Here is a 21,414-nt window from a genome sequence, read left to right on the forward strand (position 1 = left end):
TGGTGTAACATGGACCAGGAAGGAACCCAGTAAATGTCATTTTCACATTAACACTGTGAAGCAGGACATCTGGCCCACTGAACGTATACAGACTTCAAATTTAGTTCTAGTTCATTAGTTACAAAACACAGATGTTTTTAGAGCCATGATGAATCCATGTCATGATCCACATTCAGCGGTACCAGTCGTCCTCTATGATACACATGTTCGGACTCTGATACTGAAACACCGGGACTCTTAGAGGAGAACTGGAAGCAGCGTAGTTTGACTTGATTTGAGTAGTTTTGGTAATACACCAGGCACACTGTATATGATGGTGGCAGTTATAGAGCTGCATGTCATAGAAGAGTGGACTGGACCGACTTTTACTTGAGACTTTATTTGAGAACTTATGGTCAGATGAGACATATGTCTGTAAATGTGTTGACCCAGGCTCTGAACACGCTTTAGTCAAATATGAGTAATTACATGACAATGATCTAATTATGGTTTCGCATCGATACTCATCTTGCCTTTATTTCAAAATAAGAGTACAGTGTTATTAAAGATAACAAATCCGCCATCGAACTGTGTTTAGAAAAGTAAAGCAGCTGACTGAGTATTAGCAGCTTCACATCAGCCTGATCATTCATCTTTTCAAACTTTGGTTTCAGACGAGACAGCCAGGTATAATTTGGGGATTATATTCTATTGCAGGTCTGATGATGATGAAGGGACTTCTGTCCCACAGACTGAAATGTCCTTCAGAAAATACAACTGTCCCTTCAACCTTTTACTTTCATAAACCTTGTTCTTCTTCCTTTCTTCAGGGTCATACAGTCATCCGGTCAGCAGCCAATGCCAGCCTACCCCCGATGCTGATGTCCCAACGAGTGATAGCCCCCAACCCAGCCCAGCTGCAGGGCCAGAGGATCTCCTCCAAACCTGGGATGTCCCGCTCCAGCTCCAGTAGCATGGCCAACGCTGTCAGCTACCAGCAGGTAGGATTCACAGGGTGATCAGCTGAGTGCTTTGAGCTCTGACCTGCAGTCATTCATGCTTCTTACGACACACAGAGGGCCATATGAGTCCAGAAACACACCAAGAGCCACTTCACTGAAAGCTGCATTATTTCTGTGTGCTGCCTTCATGGGATGACACGCTGACTCCAGCACACTCCAGTAAAACACAAGTCAGCACAAAGTCTCCTGACACAACCCTTCACACATCACGTACAAACCACACACAGGAAGTGTTCTTGTGTGTTATCTCTCTGAGGCTGTCAAGTGGGCACTGCTCAGGTGTTTCAATCAATTCAGTTTTATTTATATGGTCACAACGCAAAACAGGTTATTTCAGGGCACTTAACACCAGTGAAGTCCTGACAACAGAACTTTACAGCATTATACAGAGAAAACCAACAATTCAACGATTCCTATGTGAGTAGCAAGGAGAAAAAAACTCCCTCTGAACATGAATAAATCTCCGACAGAACCAGACTCAGAGGTGGAGAACATCTGCTGGTTGGGGTGAGAGGAGAGCAGAGAGAGAAAAGGATAAAATAGAGATAGAAGAGAAGAACTGTTGGTGGAGACGACAATCACAGAGCAGAGACATGCAGCTCCATGACGGGACATCTGGAAAAGAAAGAACAGAAACTACACGAGCGAAGCAACTGAATGGAGACAACAGACAATAAGAAGAAACACATGATGATGTGGTTCTAGAAGATCGTCAGGATGATGTGGTTCCAGAAGATCTGTCAGGATGATGTGGTTCTGAGATCTGTCAGGATGATGTGGTTCTATGAGATCTGTCAGGAGAGAAAAAGCATGAAGTTAATGAGACGTGATGATGAGATATGAGTTATAGAGAGTGAAAGAGTGAAGTTAATGTGATGTGGTTCTATAAGATCTGTCAGGATGATGTGGTTCTACAAGATCTGTCAGGATGATGTGGTTCCATAAGATCTCTGTCAGGATGATGTGGTTCTATAAGATCTGTCAGGATGATGTGGTTCTATAAGATCTGTCAGGATGATGTGGTTCTATTAGATCTGTCAGGATGATGTGGTTCTATAAGATCTGTCAGGATGATGTGGTTCTATAAAATCTTCCAGGATGATGTGGTTCTACAAGATCTGTCAGGATGATGTGGTTCCATAAGATCTCTGTCAGGATGATGTGGTTCTATAAGATCTGTCAGGATGATGTGGTTCTATAAGATTTGTCAGGATGATGTGGTTCTATTAGATCTGTCAGGATGATGTGGTTCTAGAAGATCGTCAGGATGATGTGGTTCTGAGATCTGTCAGGATGATGTGGTTCTATGAGATCTGTCAGGATGATGTGGTTCTGGAAGATCCGTCAGGATGATTTGGGCGGCACGGTGGTGCAGTGGTTAGCACTGTCACCTCACAGCAAAAAAGGTTCCGGGTTCGAATCCGGTCCTGGGCCTTTCTGTGCGGAGTTTGCATGTTCTCCCTGTGCTTGCGTGGGTTCTCTCCGGGTTCTCCGGCTTCCTCCCATCATCCAAAAACATGCACCTCAGGTCAGGTTACCTGGCGCCGCGGTCGTGGCAGCCTGCTGCAGCAGCTCCCCCCTGAGAGCCCCCCTGCTGTAGTGAAGACATTTCCCCTCGGGGATTAATAAAGTGTATAAAATCACCAAAAAAAAAAAAATCTAAAATAATGTGGTTCTGAGATCTGTCAGGATGATGTGATTCTATGAGATCTGTCAGGTTGATGTGGTTCTATGAGATCTTTCAGGATGATGTGATTCTATGAGATCTGTCAGGTTGATGTGGTTCTATTCGATCTGTCAGGATGTTATGGTTCTATGAGATCCTATTAGATCTGTCAGGATGATGTGGTTCCATAAGATCTGTCAGGATGATGTGGTTCTATAAGATCATCATTTACGGTTCATAATATCATTAAAAGATTCAGAGAATCTGGAGAAATCTCTGAACACAAGGAACAAGGCTGGAAACCAATATTGGATGGTGGAGATCTTCAGGCCTTCAGGCAGCACTGCATTAAAAACACACTATTCTGGAGTGGAAATCACTGCATGGGCTCAGGAACACTTGTGAAAACCATCGTCTGTGAACACAGTTCATCGCTGCGTCCACAAATGAAGGCTAAAACTCTACCATGTAAAGATTGCGCTTATCTAAAACGGACTGAGGCAAAGTGTAAAACTGTCCTAAAGTATAATTCATCCAAATCTGAGATTCTGTTTGGAAATCATGGACGCTGCATCCTCCAGGTTAAAGAGGAGAGGGACCATCCAGCTTGTTATCAGTGCTCAGTTCAAAAGCCAGCATCTGTGATGGTACAGGATGCATTAGTACACATGACATGGGTAGTTTGAACATCTGGAAGGAACCATTAATGCTGAGTGAGATATTCAGGTTTTGGAGCAACATATGCTGCCATCCAGACAACGTCTCTTTCAGGGAAGGTCTTGTTTATTTCAGCAGAACAACGTCCAACTACATTCTGCACGTATTCCAACAGCATGACTCCATAGTAGAAGAGTCCGCTGATAAACTGACCTCCTGCAGTCCAGACCTGTCAATCATTGAAAACATCTGGAGCATCAGGACATGAAAAATACAACAAAGGAGACCCTGAACTGTTGAGCAGCTGAAATCCTATAGTGGGACAATATTTCATTTTCAAAACTCCAGAAACTGGTCTCCTCAGTTCCCAAACATTTCAGTCCACTGACTTGACTGACTCCTGGTGAAGTATTGACCAATACAACCCACTTGCTCATCTTCTGACAAGCACGTTTTTCTGTGATGTATCTTAAGCCTGTTAACTGTAGTCACTACAAAAATCCGGCAGCTCCTTTCTCCTCTGAGCCCCGGTCTCCCTCCATGTCCACATCCTTCTCTTGTTCATTTCTGTTCCACGGTCTGTAATCGAGTGATGTGGTCCTTCTTCCACATCTGCTCTTGGTGTCAGTGTGACAGAGGTCTAAGCTTGTCATGTGATTTTGACTTGAAATAAAAAAACAGGAACATTTCTGCGAGGGGGAAGAAGAGCTACACACTTAGTCTGTCCCACAGCAGCCAGGTTCAAACAGGTGTCTCATGCAGAGGACCCACAGCAGGTTCTGTCTGTGGAACAAAGTAGTTCTAAAGTGAAACTGTTCATGACTCACCAACATGAGCCACGGTGGAACCAGAACCTCCTAGGCTCTATTATAGAAGTGAGAACAGCTCCTTGTCATGTTTTAATCAGGTAAATTACTACTACAGCCCAACAACATGACCTGACTCCAACTGTTTTATACCAGTTTAATTTCATGCTCATACTCCACAACGCATTCACTAGAAACACATTCACTAGAAACGCATTCACTAGAAACGCATTCAGTAGAAACACATTCACTAGAAACGCATTCACTAGAAACACATTCACTAGAAACGCATTCACTAGAAACGCATTCAGTAGAAACACATTCACTAGAAACGCATTCAGTAGAAACACATTCACTAGAAACACAAGTAGAAACGCATTCACTAGAAACACATTCAGTAGAAACACATTCACTAGAAAAACATTCACTAGAAACACATTCAGTAGAAACACATTCACTAGAAAAACATTCACTAGAAACACATTCAGTAGAAACACATTCACTAGAAACGCATTCAGTAGAAACACATTCACTAGAAATGCATTCAGTAGAAACACATTCACTAGAAACACATTCAGTAGAAACACATTCACTAGAAACACGTACAGTAGAAACACATTCACTAGAAAAACATTCACTAGAAACACATTCAGTAGAAACACATTCAGTAGAAACACATTCACTAGAAAAACATTCACTAGAAACACATTCAGTAGAAACACATTCACTAGAAACACATTCACTAGAAACACGTACAGTAGAAACACATTCACTAGAAATACATTCACTAGAAACACGTACAGTAGAAACACATTCACCAGAAACGCATTCACTAGAAATACAAGTAGAAACACATTCAGTAGAAACACATTCACTAGAAACGCATTCAGTAGAAACACATTCACTAGAAACGCATTCAGTAGAAACACATTCACTAGAAACACATTCACTAGAAACACGTACAGTAGAAACACATTCACCAGAAACGCATTCACTAGAAATACAAGTAGAAACACATTCAGTAGAAACACATTCAGTAGAAACACATTGACTAGAAACACAAGTAGAAACGCATTCACTAGAAACGCATTCAGCAGAAACACATTCAGTAGAAACACATTCAGTAGAAACACATTGACTAGAAACACAAGTAGAAACGCATTCACTAGAAACGCATTCAGCAGAAACACATTCAGTAGAAACGCATTCACTAGAAACGCATTCAGCAGAAACACATTCAGTAGAAACACATTCACTAGAAACACATTCAGCAGAAACACATTCAGTAGAAACACATTCACTAGAAACACATTCAGCAGAAACACATTCAGCAGAAACACATTCACTAGAAACACATACAGTAGAAACACAGACACTGTTTTTATTTCTGTGATGACTCCTGACAACTGTGTAACCTCGTGTCTCCCTCAGGCCAGCCAGCAGGTGGCAGCGTCCCAGCGCTCAGGCTCCAGTGCCATGTACATGAATCTGGCCCACATGCAGGCGGCGGCGGCAGCGGGGGCCGGCGGCGTGGCGGGCGGACTTGGCGGAGCCTCGGCAGTCAGCCCGTCCACCATGTCGGGCTCGGCCAGCTCCATGGCCGACCAGGCCAGCAGCCAGGCGGCGGCCAAGCTGGCCCTCAGGAAGCAGCTGGAGAAAACCCTGCTGGAGATCCCTCCACCCAAACCCCCCGCCCCCCTCCTCCACTTCCTGCCCTCCGCTGCCAACAGCGAGTTCATCTACATGGTGGGGCTGGAGGAGGTGGTGCAGAGCGTGCTGGACAGTCAGGGTAAGCATTGGACAAACATCTGTGTTCATACAAACGTTTCTCTGGAACTAAAACCTCTGACACCAAACAGATAAACAACATGGAGGTAAGAAATCAGATTCACCTCAACAACAAACTCTGGACATAGGTGTTTACTCCCTGACCCACACCTGTTCACCTGTCCTGTTCACCTGCCCTGTTCACCTGTCCTGTTCACCTGTCCTGTTCTCAGACGGTCCCTAACTACCAGGATGTGTGTTCTAGTACACAACTGTAGATCTGAAGAAAACCCATCAACCAACCATCTTACACCAACAGCTGTGTGTCAGTGAGCTCTGAGTGTGTAGATCCTGATCTCACCTGAGTGTGTAGATCCTGATCTCACCTGAGTGTGTAGATCCTGATCTCACCTGAGTGTGTAGATCCTGATCTCACCTGAGTGTGTAGATCCTGATCTTTCTTCTCTCTGTTGTCCCACATAAACACCTGTATCTGTCAGCAGGATCCTCACAGGACTCTGATTGGTCCAAACTGTTTCCGGGTCAGACACTAACACACCTGACAGGATGGACTCCAGCATGACCGTGTGGTTTCTCTGCAGGTAAACTCAGAGGGACGCTGGCCCGGATGGAGCCGTTCTTCTGCGCCCAATGCCGAACTGACTTCACCCCCCACTGGAAGCAGGAGAAGAGTGGGAGGATCCTGTGTGAGCAGTGCATGACCTCCAACCAGAAGAAGGCCCTGAAGGCGGAGCACACCAACCGGCTGAAGAACGCCTTCGTGAAGGCGCTGCAGCAGGAGCAGGTCGGTGCTTCTGTCCTTTAATGTCCTCTCATCTCCGATGAGGTGTCTGAAATGTTTCTTTCTTTTGCATCAAGATAAACTTAAATGACGCGGTGCTGAATGTCGCCACCATCTGGCAGCCTGGTGAAGTGTGAATATGTTTCATGTGTTTCTCGGAGTCTTCTGCTGGTTTAACGTTTGTGAAAGTGTTTTACGTGGTAGTGACTTCCTGAACGTGAGTGTGTTTCCATATCAGGAGATTGAACAGAGGCTGCAGCAACAGGCGGCGCTCTCTCCCAGCTCCGCCCCCACCGGCCCCAACGCCTCCAAGACTGACTCCATGATCCGACATCATGCCCTCCGCCAGGTACATCTGACCCTCAGCTCAGCGTACCTGACCAACGTTTTGTCACATGTCATATGTCCACGAGGTTTTCAGCAGCACGTCTCTGTCATCGGTGACATTAATGCCGTCTCCTTTGTCCTCAGGCTCCGCAGCCTCAGGCCTCCCTGCAGCGAGGTCTGTCCAACTCGGCGCGAGGCGTCCTGTCCAACTTCGCCCAGGCGTCCCAGCTGTCGGTGGCCAGCAGCCTGATGGGGATGACGAGCGCCAAACACTGTGGAGGAGGAGGAAGCAGCAGCAACCGGCTGCAACACGACAGCCGCCGTCAGATCTACAACATCCCAGGTACACACTGAAACACACACACACACACACACACACACACACACACACACACACACACACACACACACACACACACACACACACACAGACACAGACACAAACACACACACATATATATATACACACACAGTTGATATGAGATGACATCCAGCAGATGCGACCTGAGATGGCCAGATGTTGGTCCTTTAATATGATCTAAGTGCTGATTCCAGATGTGACCTGAGATCTGCTGACATTCTGACTAGCGGACGTGACTGCTGTCGATGGTCTCGAGCAGTTTGATCCTGTTACAGAAATATTAAGTTTAAAAGTTTAACATTTATTTATGAATAAAAGTCCAACTGAGACGTGACTGAGAGAAGACAACTCGCCGTGGACGTCCTTCTGTTCTGTCATCAGGCGACATCAAAGACTTCTTAGATTTCAGACGTTTCAAATGTTCACAATCAAAAGTTTCTAAAACAGTAGACATTTTTTTTAATAAAAACAATGCAATGATTTGAAAGTCACATGAACTCATATTTAATTTCAAAAAGACCAAAGAAAACGTATCAATGTTGAAACAGAGAAATACAGAGCCTCGTCCCTCGTGTTCAGAGATCTGAATCTTTTAATGATATTATGAACCGTAGACGATGAAATCCACTAATTCTTTGTAGTTTTACTTTAAGGAACATTATTCTTAGATTGCTGAACTATTTTCTCACTCAGTCTTTCACAGAGTGGTGAACCTCTCCCCATCTTCACTCTGCCTCTCTGAAATCATCTTTTATACCCAATCATGTTACTGATCTGTTGCCATGGTAACCCAATTAGTTGTCAGATGTTCCACCAGGTGATTTTTTTTTTTGCGTTACACAACTTTTCCAGTCTTTTGTTGATACTGTCCCAACTTTTTTGAAACGTGGTTATCAAATTCAAAATGAGCATAAAACAATACATTTTCTCCATATCAACATTTGATATGTTGTCTTTCTGAAAACAGATTTATATATTTCATCTCCATTTTACGTGTGGTCCCAAAGGTCCTCCATGATCCTCTCTGAGGTCAAACACTTTAAAGTCCCGCCCACTTTATGAAACTGTGAATGTCTCTCTCTGACTGTGTCTCCTGTCCTCTCTGACTGTGTCTCCTGTCTTTTTCTCTGACTGTGTCCTCTGTCCCTGCAGGGTTAAACATTGCCTATCTGAACCCGGCGGCGGTCGGAGCCCATAAGAGCTCCAGCTTAGCAGACCGGCAGAGAGAGTACCTGTTGGACATGATCCCACCTCGATCCATATCGCAGTCCATCACCGGACAGAAATGAGCCCCGCCCACCCCCACCTCCCCACCCACCACCCCCCACCCCTCGAAGCCCCGCCCACCCCCATCTGCCTACCTACTCCATACTGAAGCACTCCCAGATGGACCATCGCATGCAGTGCCTGTCCGTGTGCCTACCTTCAACCGCCCCATGAACCCACCCAGCTGGATGAAGACACTAACTGTCAGTGCATCTCAAACCTTCTTAGTGGCGTAACCATTTCCTTCGTCAGCATTGTTTAACGATTATAATTCCCTTTATTATCACTGGTGGTCGCACTATTATACCTGCAACTGCCATTTTTGCTTCAGTTACTATACTCATTATGCTTTTATCTTTTATAAGTGCATGGTTCATTTTTTGTTCCTCTGCCGTCCGTGGTGACGGTGGATAATCGTAGGGTCGCTTTAGGCCACGATCATATAGGATTTTTTTTTTTTCTCCATTCGACTCTGAAGCTCAGACGTGACCATTGCTAGTAAAAGATCAACAGGGTGCACTCTGGTTGCTATGCAACATAAAGTTGAACAAGTTTGAAGTTTGTAAAACGTGTTAGAAGTATCAAAGTGGAAAATACTGATAGGAAGAAGAACAGACAATATGAAGCTCTGCTCTCTTGAAAAGAGGATGACGAGCCTGTTCTATAAATATAAAATATGGGTGTGGGGTGGGGGTGGGGGGGTAATCGAGAGCAGAGAGCCCACACACAAGAGCTTTTTCATGCTCACCTGCAGCGACGATCCTTCCTGACATGGTCCACCTGGATGTTTTAGTGCTGCAGCCTGAGTTGTGGTGACGAGGAGGTGACTGACACACTGAAGAGAATCCTATGTGATCCGCTTCCTTTGCTCCTCCTTCCTCCTCCTTCCTCCGTCTGAAGGTCCTCCTCACTTTCCTGGTTTCAGACGTCAGCTGCTCCTGCTGCAGGTTTGAAAGGTGAGCAGACGGGTGTGTGTGTGACTTACTGTAGTGATACCAATCAGGACTGACAGACACACAGACGTCCCCCCCGCCCCTCCAGCCGACCAGCAGACCGAACAGGAAGCTGACGGAGCGGACCTGCAGACCCGGCGGTGTTCAGGGGGACGGTGGTCTCCGCGCTGAGAGTCCGGTTGATGATCCCGCCTGAGTCCATCCCATCTCACCACCTCCCCCACCCACCCACACCCCCCTCCTGAGTACCTTTGCTTTCTCAGTATGCACAGACTGAACCCTTTGTACCCAGCAGCTCCTCTCGGACGTCATCGCGTGTTCTTTGAGAGTGAACAGAACTCCGATCTGGAGGTGGAAGCACACTTTGTGCGTCCCGACCCAGATTCTGTACCTAGAAATCTGTGTTCCTCTTCTTTTTATATTTGGGTTTTTAGGTTGTTTTCTGATTCTTGTGCCCCCTCCCCTCCCCCCCTCCACCTCCACCTCCCCCTTTTTTTCTTCCTGTTTCTTTGGTTTGTTTATTTGTTCCTTTTTTTGCGGCGTCTCCTGATGAAACGGTGGCGTACCTGAGAGGTGTTAGCCTCCGGAGACGATAATAATCAACATAAAACAGAAACTATTGAAATATCTGTATGAATTATGTATAGATACCTAGCTTCAGAGAAAAAATGATGTGGATTTTATCTTTTATGGGAGAGACACGGATCAATCATTGTGTGCATGCTCTGCGCACATGTCGCCTCACTCCAGAGGAGCACTTTGCATATTTCCAATTGGAAATTATTTTTATCAACCGAGGAACGGACTGTTAGAGCTGAGAGTGACGGAGGTCTGGATGCTGGCTGACATGTTCTGAGGAGGCTGTGTGTTTTCATCCTCTTTACTTCGCCAGTGTTGATCTCTGTAAATGTAGTGATGAGGTCCGACCCGGCCCGTCGTTGAGCAGCGTCGGTACCAGAACCCGCTGACTCGCTGTCTGAAGGAACCACAGCAGTGACTTCAGGATTCAGGAGGTATTTTTCAGTGCACCTCGCTGCTCTGAGGTCTGAACTACAGGTGTAGTAGCATACCGACACACAGACCAGAACCAGGTCCAGTTGGAGGTCTTCAGCTCTTTAAAGTGAAGAATGTTTCATGATGAATCGTGGCTGAACGTTTCTGTCCTGAAAGTTGTGAGCTGAACGTCTTGGTGAACGGACGCATCGTGTTCCTCCAGGATTCAGTCAGAGATCAAATCAAGAGGAAAACGTTTCTCAGTCTGCAGGTAAACTTTATTCTACAAAACCTGTCTCACTTATTTCCACGATGCACCGCTGTTTTTTTTTACTTCAAACTGGCCGAATCACGAGGCAGCGTACAGAAGGTTGAGCTCACAGATGGAGCGACTACGTTCCACCAGAAGGTCCGAGGTGGTTCCTGTTAGTCCAGTGATGCTCACGGAGCAGGTGAATGTGTCCAGAGATCTGAGCTCAGCGCCGCCGTTACGTGTGTTTTAGTGACCACTGCTTCGTTTGCATGGACGACATCACCACGGACCTGCAGAGAGCTCGGAGAGTTGGTTTTAAGCAGAGACGCTTGAAAGGCTTCAGAAAGTGAGGCGAGGAGGGGAAGGGCACGGAGGGGCGGGGTTGGGCGGGGAAGGGTGAAGAGGGGCGGGGTTGGGCGTGGAGGGGCGGGGTTGGCTGGGGCGTGTCGGAGCAGCAGAACGTCACCGTTTCAGACCAAAGAAGCGGCTTCAGGTCAGCTGGTGGTTTTTTCTTTGTGCACTCTGTCTGTCAACAGAGTTCTACTGGGACCTTCTGAGGGAAAACATTCGATGCACACGTCCTGAACTGTGGCGCCATGACAACACACCCACATCAACACAATCGTTGAACCCCACGTTTCAGATTTGTTTCCCTGCGACTATTTTCTAATTGTCAAAGTGCGGTTGCAGCTGAAGGGAGGAGATCCTCAGACTTACAGACGCTGCTTTACAGAAATCAGCAGCAATAATCAAAAAAGAAGAAGGACGGGCGGTCCAGACCACAGAAACCCTCCTTACAAAGGTCCACGTCAGGACTGTCATGAGAGTCCGTTAGACGTGTCAGGAGGGAAGAGTGACGTCAGATTGTGTTGTGTCGCTCGCTCCTCCACATCAGCACCCTGATGTCAAACACAGTTAGCAGCAGGTTATTAACGCAGTGTTCAGTCAGTCAGTATTATTGATGGAGGACGGTGACTCCCGACACACCTCAGTCAGACGAAACTTCATCTCACGAGTCTCAGACCGTCACGGCTTCCTGGAGTCTCATCGGATTCAGATTTATAGAAGTTCGAGTGATTTTAAAAACCTCCATAAAGATGACATTCAGGCAGGAGGACAGAAACAGTTGTTAGGAGCGTCCAGCCGGGTGTGTAGGGAAACATGGTGGTCCAGGTTCTGCTGCAGCAGCCCTGTTGGATTCCTTCAGAACCGGGGTTATGTAAATGACGTTCCTACCAACATGTTGATCTGTGCTTGTGTGTGAATGGGTCTCTGGTTCCGTGTGTTTGGGTCGGACCTGCTGGTTTGAACCATGTTTGGTTTCATCCTGGAATCTTTGATCCTCCAAGTATCGACGCTCTCGTTAGCTTCAGCTGGACTTCAAAAGTGTTAATCAGCAACGTTTGCGGACCTCCTCCTGTGTTTCCACCTTCACGTTGGCATTTAGCTCAAAGCGCTGCTCGGTCCAAGTGAAGCCGCACAGGAGATAAATAGAAACGCTGGACTTCAGCGTTGTGGCGCTGACCCCCCGACGCTGCTCTCTGATTGGTCGCCCTTTATTTTTTTTTCTCGTTCAGAATCGAAGAAAATGATCATTTTAACCTTTTTTTTTTTCTTTTTTTTTTTATCCAAATGAAAGAAAGTACCGTACAGCTCCTGCTCTCTCATGACCTCCTTTAAGGACAAGAAAACAATGTTTGCCTGGTTCCTATGAATCCTGAAGTGGATCGGTTCTGTCGGTTTCCGGTCGGTCTCTCCGAGCTGCTGGATGTTTGCAGCTCCTCCACGTGTTTGTTCATCGGTGTCGCCGTCACTCTCCTCGGCACGTTACAGCTGCTGCTCGTGTTGTTTCCACGCAGGCTGTCAGACAATGTGTTCTGGTTCTGGTTCTGGTTCTGGTTCCGGTTCCGGTTCTGTTAGTTTGAAGGTTACACTTCCAAATTAAATTTTGTTGTTTATTATATTAAAATTATTTCTAAATCTCTCCAGTGGTGGAACAGTTGAAATTGGATTCAGCAACATATTTTCCCAAATTCAAATACCTGGATTTGATTTTTTTTTCCTGCCACTCCTGATCAGATATCTGATGTTCGTCCTGCATCTCTACTTTTGCTGCCAAGCTGAAGTTTAAATTAAAAAAAAAAAAAAAAAAAAAAAAAAAAAAAATCCTGTCTCTCTTCCTCTTTTGCAGATGCATCCACACACCTTTGTATTTGGACTTCAGGTTCTTTTCAAAGATAAATTTTTAGATTTCAAAAGTCATTCTTATTCTGATGTCTCAATTCAGTTGTTTTCTTTCTGTTGCAGTTTGAAAAAAAAAAAGCAAAAATAAAAGTATTGACTGAAATAAATGACACGATATTTGCTAGGTTTTGAAGTAATAATGACTTATTGTACATAAGCATTTTTTCCTCCCTTGTACTGAAAAAAGAAATTAAATGGTTGTACATTGTGTAGAAAAGCAAACAAAAAGCCATGAATATTGTGAAGCTTGTCATTTCGTTTTGTGATCACTGTGTATTATTGTGTAACAAATGTGCAAAATGTTTGGGATTCTTTTTTTCTCCCCTCCTCTGCTTCTTGAAGCGGCCTCGCTGGATGCATTCGCTTTGATTTTGGACTAGTTGAAGTTTGCAGGAGAGCCTCACTGGTTCAGAGCGACGGGCTGCAGCGCGTCTGACCGCCGGTTCACTGCAGCTGGAAATCATTTCTGTTCTTATGAAACAAACAAAGATGAAAACACTTTGATTGGTTGAATCGTCCTGCATCCATCCAGCTGTCATCTCACACCTGACTGGTGCTTTGACACGTTGACGACTGCTCACCTCCTCCACGCTGCAACAGCAGAGGCCAAATTTATCCTGTTGTAAAATGAACATTTTAAATAGTCAACAATGATCCATGGTTTCCATAGTAACAGTGTTCATCCAATCTTAAAAGATAAGTGGTCAGTAATTGAGTCCTGGTTTGAGGATGGAACATAAAGCTGCTTGTTTAATGAGGGTTTCTGCTCTTCTGCTCCCTGTTTCCTCTGAAAACACGAATGTGATCGTACGGTCTGTTTCAGACCGACGTGTGCGGATGTAACCGGGTATCTGATCTGAAGTCTGCTCTGCTCGATGCCTGAACCAGTGACCGCTGTCTGCCGACACCAGCATACAACACGTATGGTCATGTACTCTTTGGCTTTATCTTCTATTAGTTGTCGTTGCTAATGCAGGGAAAGATTTAATTGCAGAATCAGTTTTATCAATTTTCAATTTACATGTATAAGCGTCTCTTTTTGCATAGTGTTGACAATGTTGAAACAAACAAACAAACAAACAAACAAACATCTAGGGAAGCAGAAACGACGATGAAATCGACCACAGACTAAACAGAGTTCGTTTTGTTTTGCTTACATCACTCCTGACCTTTTGCACATAGTTGATATTTAACGGTCTTCAAAAAAGTAAAAGAAAATAATGCTGTTTGAATACTGCCAGTTGATTGACAATTATGCATTGATTGAAAAAATAAGCTAATTTTGGAGGAAATAACTTTGTAATATTTATCTCTTGCAAGCTATGTTTAATAAAGGTTGAAACAATTTGCTTTCAAGTGTGACATCATTCACCTCAGTCAGCTCTTTGATTTACATCCTCACATGTTTAATACTTCCTGTGTGTGGAGCTTTCAGTCTGCTTTCATTTACACACACACACACACACACACACACATCCAGTGAACAGACGAAACATGTGAATTATATGAATATTATTATATGAATAACAATGAAAAGCAGCCTGTAAGTGAAGATAAGCTTCAATCTCCTCCCAGAAACCTTCAGTGACCTGAACATCAGAAGCTCCCTGAAGTTTGGACCGAAGGTGGAGCTGCTCAGTTAAAGCTGCTGCTTATTTTAAATTGTTCAGTGCTCTAAAACATGTCTCAGAGTTAAAAGCTTGTGTTGGAGAACCTGACTTGAACCTGGAGGTGTGAGGTTTGGAAGAAGTGGGCAGTGAACTCTAATGGAGGTTGCTGTCCCAGTGTATTGTGGGTAATATAGCATAGTTATTTGGAGCGTGACTCGTTCAGGGGACAACGAGCAGGATGTCTTTCAAAGTTGAAAGTGTCAGAATGATCTTGAACGCATCCTCAGCTTGTTGACGTCAGCTCACTTCAGAGGCCGTTCATGTCGTGCTGACCTGATCCTTGCTTCGTGCTGACCACTAGGTGGCAGCACGAAGCAAGGATCCCTTCACACGTCAACTCAGCTGTGAGGAAAGATGTCCTATCTGGGTTTGACATCAATGTGAGGTCGCCATAGAAACCAGAATGAACGTACTGTTCAGTTTGGTAAAGGGACAGGTGTTCAATGAGGTTCTTTACATCAAAGACAGGAAAAGGATCAAAGCGTTGTGTCCTTTCCTTGATGTCATCTTCTGACCTCTCATGAGTTCTCACCTGCTCTCATCATCAGTGTTGACTGAACACATTTAGACACAACATCAGGGTCTGTAGTTCAGGCTGTGAAGTATATCACAGTCTTCTTTACATTGAGTTTGCTGAGGTGTAACAGGACTTTTCAAATGTCCCATGATTGTCTGCAGCTCTGCCACGTCGCTAACAGGACGGGAGCTGGTCCAAACCTTCGGCAGCATTGCCTCATGATTGGTTCACCTCTGATAAACGTCTCAGGGTGTGTCTTCTAGCGTCTGCTCGTGTCTGCTGTGTCCTCGGCTATGTTGCTGTGGAATGACTGGTGGACACATCAAAGTGACTACATCCCCGTGAAACATCACTAAATGTATTATTGTGTTAAATGTGTTATTTGAAACTTGAGGTGTGTTTGATCTCTCTGGTCGATTACACGTGATTTCTGCATGAACAGGTTTCTAAAAGAACCGACTGAGTTCTCAGCTCTGGGCTGAGTTTTGTTGAACGTTTGCTCCACACAGGAAGGAAGTGGACAAGTGAGGAAGTAGATTTGAAGTCTTCCTCGAGAAGAGCGAATCGCTGAGCTGGAACACATTTACAGCAGCGACTGGATGAAAGCTTTTCTTCCAAAAACAGAAGTTGCAGTGGACGTCTTCCAAAACTTCTCCCACACAAGTCGTTAATTACACAACCTTAAACTGGAAGTCAGATTTAAGTCCTTCTGATTGATGATCTGTGGAAAGTTTCAGTCAAACCAAGTCGACCTCTTTTCTCACAATGAAATTGAAACATGAAACCAAAGACCCTGAGACGAACCTTCTGTTGATGCTTGTAGCAGAAAGAAGTCTTTCTGGGCCCCAGCGTCATGTGACCACTGATAACGACTGTGACTGTGCTGTCCAATGAGCTGCCAGCGCCGAGTTACACAGGAACTGTCCTCCTTCTGTTTCTGTAACACTTCATATCTGCAGGTTTTAGATAGATCGTTGGACTTATTCAAACATAGGAAACAACACTGCATTCAGTTTTGAGGTTATTTTTGGAAACTCCAGTTGTGACACATTAAAATCTACTTCACACGTTGCTTGTTTTTTATTGGAGATTTAATGCTTCTTCACACTCGTGTGTTTCCTTCTTCAGGCTGACCTCCACTAAATGTTTCTGTCTACCGAGTTACCCGTGAAACGTGCTGATGAAGCCTTGAACATGTTGCAGGAACAGAAACCGCTGCACCTCAGTTCCTTTGTGTTCGCAGCAGGAAAACATGTTACACAACACAGGGCGGTCATGTGACCTGTGGAGTGTGTGTGTGTGTGCGTGTGTGTGTGTGTAAACAGCCGTGTTACTGTAGTGTGAGCTGGGACTGTGGGAGGCACCTTTCTACTGTCAATATGTGGAGCAGGAGGTTCTGTGAGTGTTGATCCACCGGTCTGCAACAAGGACGTTTTTATTGCAACACAACACAGAAATGAAACATGTACAGTGGTGTGAAAAAGTGTTTGCCCACATCCTGATTTCTTTTTTTTTTGCATGTTTGTCACACTTAAATGTTTCAGATCATCAAACAAATTTAAATATTAGTCAAAGATAACACAAGTAAACACAAAATGCAGTTTTTAAATGAAGGTTTTTATTATTAAGGGAGAAAAACAATCCAAACCCACATGGCCCTGTGTGAAAAAGTGTTTCCCCCTAAAGTCTCTCAATATTTTCCAGCTGTGGAGGAATGTTGGCCGACTCATCTTTACAGCGTTGTTGTAATTCAGCCACATTGGAGGGTTTTCCAGCACCAACCTCCTTTTTAAGGTCATGCCACAGCATCTCAATAGGATTCAGGTCAGGACTTTGACGAGGCCACTCCAAAGTCTTCATTTTGTTTCTCTTCATCCATTCAGAGGTGGACTTGCTGCTGTGTTTTGGATCATCGTCCTGCTGCAGAACCCAAGTTGGCTTCAGCTTGAGGTCACCAACAGACGGCAGGACGTTCTCCTTCAGGATGTTTTGGTAGACGGTAGAATTCATGGTTCCATTTATCACAGCAAGTCTTCCAGGTCCTGAAGCAGTAAAACAGCCCCAGACCGTCACACTACCACCACCATGTTTTACTGTTGGTATGATGTTCTTTTTCTGAAATGCGGTGTTGCTTTTACACCAGATGTAACGGGACACACACCTTCCAAAAAGTTCAACTTTGGTCTCGTCAGTCCACAGAGTATTTTCCCAAAAGTCTCGGGGATCATCAAGATGTTTTCTGGTCAAAATGAGACGAGTCTTAATGTTCTTTTTGCTCAGCGGTGGTTTTGGTCTTGGAACTCTGCCATGCAGCCATTTCTGCCGAGTCTCTTTCTTCTGGTGGAGTCATGAACACTGACCTTAACTGAGGCAAGTGAGGCCTGCAGTTCTTTGGATGTTGTCGTGGGGTCTTTTGTGACCTCTTGGATGAGTCGTCGCTGCTCTCTCGGGGTAATGTTGGTTGGCCGGCCGCTCCTGGGAAGGTTCATCACTGTTCCATGTTTTCTCCATTTGTGGATAATGGTTCTCACTGTGGTTCTCTGGAGTCCCAAAGCTTTAGAAATGGCTTTAGAACCTTTTCCAGACTGATAGATCTCAATTACTTTCTTTCTCATTTGTTCCTGAATTTCTTTGGATCTCGGCATGATGTCTAGCTTCTGAGGATCTTTTGGTCGACTTCACTTTGTCATGCAGGTCCTATTTAAGTGATTTCTTGATAGAGAACAGGTGTGTCAGTAATCAGGCCTGGGTGTGGCTCGAGAAATTGAACTCAGGTGATAAACCACAGTTAAGTTATGTTTAAACCTTCATTTAAAAACTGCATTTTGTGTTTACTTGTGTTATTTTTGACTAATATTTAAATTTGTTTGATGATCTGAAACATTTAAGTGTGACAAACATACAACAAAATTGGAAATCAGGAAGGGGACAAACACTTTTTCACACCACTGTATGTAAGAAAGTGATGACGGAGAAGTTTCACAGTAAAAAACATGAGGTTGTTTGAAGGAGAGTTTTGAGCTCCAGTGACAGCATGACCTCCACAAACACTTCAAGGAATTCACTTCCCAGAAAGGAAGTTTACACAACAACATTACGTAAATGAGGCCACGAATACCTCCGGGCCTCTCTCGTCTCCATGTGCTCTGTGTTTACTGTTTTGTTTGTGACAACTCGATGTGTTGGACTGTGTGACAGTTCTCAAACCTTAAAGGTGTAAATCCATCTTGTAAAAGCACTTTGTCCATAAGGACAATTTGACAATGAGTCACTGCCTTCAGTACGAGTTCCACTGACGTCCGTGACCCACAGTGTTGGTTCTTAGTTTTGTTTAGTCGTGAGGACTGAGGGGAAGAATATCAGGTGACAGAAGATGATGGGGGACAGATTTCAGTGTAACACTGGCTGCAGTTTGAATCTACAGATTCTTGTCCTGCTGGTAGTTTGTAGTTTGCTGATGATTGTAAAATCAGATTGTGGAAAGAGAAGCAACATTGTTCAGGTCTTCCTCAAGTTAACATCATGGAAGGAGTCGTCCCGCTGAAGACACTCCCCATGTGTTCATCCCTGAAGGTGCTGAAGGTCTCCGTGTCCGGCCGTGTGACAGACAGGACGGACATTGTTTCCATGCATGTTCATGTGACTGTGAAATGATCCCACCAGCACAGACACATGCTGATTGGCTGACGTGAGAGGAGGACATGAACAGAGGCTGAAGTCTTTTTTATTGTAAACATGTTCATTAAGTGATACAAACACATCTTCTTCTTTTGGGTTTTTTATCGCCCTCTCTCCAAACAACACAACCACCAGAGCCACAGGTACTAATCGTCCTCCCCGTCGGTTTCACACACCGTCCGTGGGGGGACGGAGGGAGGATGAGGGTGGATGACATACTGTCAGGAGTTCAGTTTTGTCCTCCGTTTTGCCCCCGATCACCTCTCCTCCTGTGTCCCCTGTCTTTGTCGGTGGCCACGCCCCTCACCTCCCGTGGCCACGCCCCTCACCGGTCCCAGCAGATGCAGCCACTCCCCCCTGATCACCACCTGCAGGTGTGCTGCATCTCCCTGATCACCTCCCCAGACTATATGTACCCTGCCCCTGCACAACTCGGGTTGTCGGTTCATTTTTGTTAGCCACCCGTCTGTCCTCTGTCTGCTCCCCGTCAGCTCTCTGTCAGTCCTGTTCCTGTTCCCGTTCCTCCGGCCTCTGTGTCTCCTGCGGATATTCCCGGTCAAAATCACCAGTCGGTGGAGTTGCCCTCCCGGCTAGGAGGATTGTTGACGCCGTCCCTTCCGCTGGTCTGCCGGCTGTCCTGTTACCCGTGTCCCCCTGGTGCTGTCGGTTGAGTTGCCCTCCCGACTGGACGTAACGTGGACACGCTCGGTGCCACGTTTTGGTTCGTTGTTTTTTTTGTTTGTTTTTGGACAATAAAGACAGTATTTTTGAACTGATACCTCGAGTCTGTGTGCTTGCATTTGGGTCCTGGAAAAATACTCCACCTCATAACAGAATGAACCGACCACGGAGGGACCCAGCAGCCACAGACTCGAATCCTAAATACGTGACTTTATTTCAATATTTTTCCAATCAGGCCCGCCTGAATGACACGGTTTCCGCTGAACCCCGGACTGGGTTCGAGGGAACCCGCCTGGCCTTCTGGGACCCCCCCAGAAGGAGGCGGCGACGCCGGGGTCACCGGCCATCCGGCCCTGCTGCGCCCTTAATCTCTGGACGTGTAGCCGTCAGTCCAGTCCGTCGCTACGGGCGAGCTCACAGCCCCGTCGGCCGCTACGGGCGAGCCTACAGCCCCGTCGGCCGCTACGAACTCTCTACCCCCGCAGCGCCGGCGAGAGATCCGGACGCCATCCGGGCCCGGGCGTTGGCCCTCAAGTACCTGCAGCATGGCCTATGCGGCAGTAATGCTGCTCCTTCGTTCCCCGTCGCTGGACGGGTCATCGACGTCCTGCCTCCAGCTCCTGCTGCCTTCGGATGGGTCGACGCCCCGCCTCCTGCTCCATCCTCCTATGCGGTCGTCCCCACGCCACCGGCCCCTGCTGCCTCCGGCGCTGTCAACGCCACGCCTCCGACTCCGTCCTCCAGGGTGGTCAACGCCCCTCCTCCAGCTCCTGCTGCTTCCAGGGTGGTCGTCGCCACGGCTCCATCCTCCGGCGCGGTCGTCGCCACGGCCCCGTCTCTGTCCTCCGGCGCGGTCGTCGCCACGGCCCCGTCTCTGTCCTCCGGCGCGGTCGTCGCCCCGCCTCCGACTCCGTCCTCCAGGGTGGTCGTCGCCACGCCTCCGGCTCCGTCCTCCTGCGCGGTCGACGCCACGCCACCGGCCCCGGCTGCCTCCGGCGCGGTCGACGCCACGCCCCCGTCTCCGTCCTCCGGCGCGGTCGTCGCCACGCCTCAGGTCCCGTCCTCCGGCGCGGTCGTCGCCACGCCTCCGACTCCGTCCTCCAGGGTGGTCGACGCCCCGCCTCCTGCTCCGTCCTCCTGTGCGGTCGTCGTCACGCCACCGGCCCCTGCTGCCTCCGGCGCGGTCGACGCCCCGCCTCCGTCTCCGTCCTCCCGGCGCAGTCGCCGCCCCGTCTCCAGCCTCCGGCGAGGTCATGCCTCCCGCTCCGGCCTCCGGCGCAGTCACCGCCCCGCCTCCGGCCTCCGGCGAGGTCGGCGCCACGCCTCCGGCCCCGTCCTCCGGCGAAGTCGTGCCTCCTGCTCCGTCCTCCTGTTCGGTCGTCACTCCGGCCTCCGCCGCGGTCGGCGCCATGCCTCCGGCCTCAGGCAAGGACGCCGCCCCGCCTCCTGCTCCGTCCTCCAGGGATGTCGTCCCTCCGTCTCCGGCCTCCGGCGAGGTTGGCGCCACGCCTCCGGCCCCGTCCTCCGGCGAGGTCGTGCCTCCGGCTCCGGCCTCAGGCGCGGACACCGCCCCGCCTCCTGCTCCATCCTCCTGTTCGGTCGCCGCTCCGTCCTCCAGGAATGTCATCGCTCCGGCTCCGTCCTCCATCGCGGTCGAAGCCCTACCTCGTCATCGTCCCCCGGAGAGGTCCCCCGAACCCGTCCTGCCCCGTGGCCGTCCTCCGGAGAGATCCCCCGAACCTGTCCTGCCCCGTGGCCGTCCTCCGGAGCGG

The 21,414-nt window shown here is 47.3% G+C and overlaps 1 protein-coding gene across 1 annotated transcript in view; it reads left to right on the forward strand.

The window, feature by feature from the left end:
* gatad2b (GATA zinc finger domain containing 2B) overlaps positions 1-9,848 on the forward strand; it is a 46,178-nt gene extending 36,330 nt beyond the window's left edge. The window contains exons 6-11 of the mRNA XM_069688183.1: positions 810-980; positions 5,562-5,919; positions 6,500-6,702; positions 6,938-7,048; positions 7,171-7,369; positions 8,540-9,848. Of these exons, the coding sequence (XP_069544284.1) occupies positions 810-980; positions 5,562-5,919; positions 6,500-6,702; positions 6,938-7,048; positions 7,171-7,369; positions 8,540-8,676 (1,179 nt within the window). The 3' untranslated portion in view covers positions 8,677-9,848. The remainder of the gene's footprint in view (positions 1-809; positions 981-5,561; positions 5,920-6,499; positions 6,703-6,937; positions 7,049-7,170; positions 7,370-8,539) is intronic.
* Positions 9,849-21,414: the final 11,566 nt, after the last annotated feature.

The sequence above is a fragment of the Brachyistius frenatus genome, unplaced genomic scaffold (assembly GCF_029030835.1).
Source record: "Brachyistius frenatus isolate BFR_SWC_R1_liver_20210118 unplaced genomic scaffold, ASM2903083v1 Contig_538, whole genome shotgun sequence".
Lineage (NCBI taxonomy): Eukaryota > Metazoa > Chordata > Actinopteri > Embiotocidae > Brachyistius > Brachyistius frenatus.